At 45.1% G+C, this 1,194-nt stretch overlaps 1 protein-coding gene across 1 annotated transcript in view; it reads left to right on the top strand.

Annotated features, from left to right (window-relative positions):
* Nucleotides 1–10: 10 nt before the first annotated feature.
* The window catches only part of LOC109897780 (thrombospondin type-1 domain-containing protein 4), a gene marked incomplete at its 5' end in the record, with an annotated part of 4,336 nt that continues 3,152 nt past the window's right edge, over nt 11–1,194 (top strand). The window contains 1 exon segment of the mRNA XM_031820949.1: nt 11–250. Coding sequence (XP_031676809.1) covers nt 11–250 — 240 coding nt within the window.

Here is a 1,194-nt window from a genome sequence, read left to right as displayed (position 1 = left end):
TCGCTCTCAGGTTCTCTCATTGTAACAGTGGAAGACCCTATCCCTCCTCCCCCCATCTCCTCTTCATCCTCTTCCTCCTCCTCCTCTTCTTCCTCAGACAGATGGACAGCTGAGAGCTCCCGCCCCCGAGGCTCAGTACCCAATCGGAATGCTCGAATCCCACCTCGTACCGACCTGCCCCTCGACACCCAGTCACCCTTCGTATGGAGGAGGGGCGGGCTCACTGAGTGTACTGCTTCCTGTGGCAAAGGTCAGAGTAAACAAAATATCAGTGTCTAATGGCAACAACTTCATCATACTTGCTGTGTTACATCTCCCTCTTGTGGTTATTCAAGGGAAGTGGAACACTGTTGAACTGAAACAGTGATTTCCTTGGAGCTGTTAGAATGAGACAGTTTATGGGTGCGTTTGAGTGGTAGACTGAAGCAGCCGACTGTAGCTGAAAGTGGAGAAGTGAGGTCGGGGGAGGTGTGTCTGCTACAGCAGAAAGGGGAACAGCAAGGCTCGGTGAAACACGGCAGGGTTCATTGTTTAGAAGAGCTTTTCTTTGTCATGTCGATCCCCATATCACACAATCACAAACTCTAAATATACGTGTGTAAATTGTACTATCAATTGGGGAGAGAGAGACTCAAATATCACATTCATTTGAACATATCCACTGTATACATATGAATCCCTGCAGAGAGGACGAGGCGAAGCGTTCGAATTTACTCTACCCAAAATCTGTCCACGCCTGCCTTCAAATCATTAAGGACAGTATTTCCAGTGTTAGAGCGGTCACTCGACTATCTTGTATCTCGACTATCTTTGAATGCGGCAAAGTTGCTTTCTGTTTCAGTCACGTCTTTGGTCCCGTTCTCGTGGGTCAAACAACTCAGGTATCATCAACTAGATTCAGCTGCGGGATGATATTTCTTGAGCGGATGGTCAGGGGGCCAGAACATAATCGACCTTAAGAAGCCAAACAGATATAATATTTGACTAAAACATCATCATTTCTAACCTTGCTTATATTTCTATAGAATCACATATACAGTATCTCTCTATTATGCCTAGGAATAATTTGGAACAGATTTCAAAAATTGAAATCAATTGGAGCTGTTTTTCTGGTGTTTTACAGTCTTTTATGTCCAACAATAAAATGGGGGGTGGACTCATAAAATCAGCCACAGGCCAAATTTGGCCCCCAGT

Source organism: Oncorhynchus kisutch, unplaced genomic scaffold (assembly GCF_002021735.2).
Source record: "Oncorhynchus kisutch isolate 150728-3 unplaced genomic scaffold, Okis_V2 scaffold3765, whole genome shotgun sequence".
In the NCBI taxonomy this organism is placed as follows: domain Eukaryota; kingdom Metazoa; phylum Chordata; class Actinopteri; order Salmoniformes; family Salmonidae; genus Oncorhynchus; species Oncorhynchus kisutch.
Note: the sequence above shows the minus strand (reverse complement) of the source record. Positions and strands in the feature narration are given on the sequence as shown.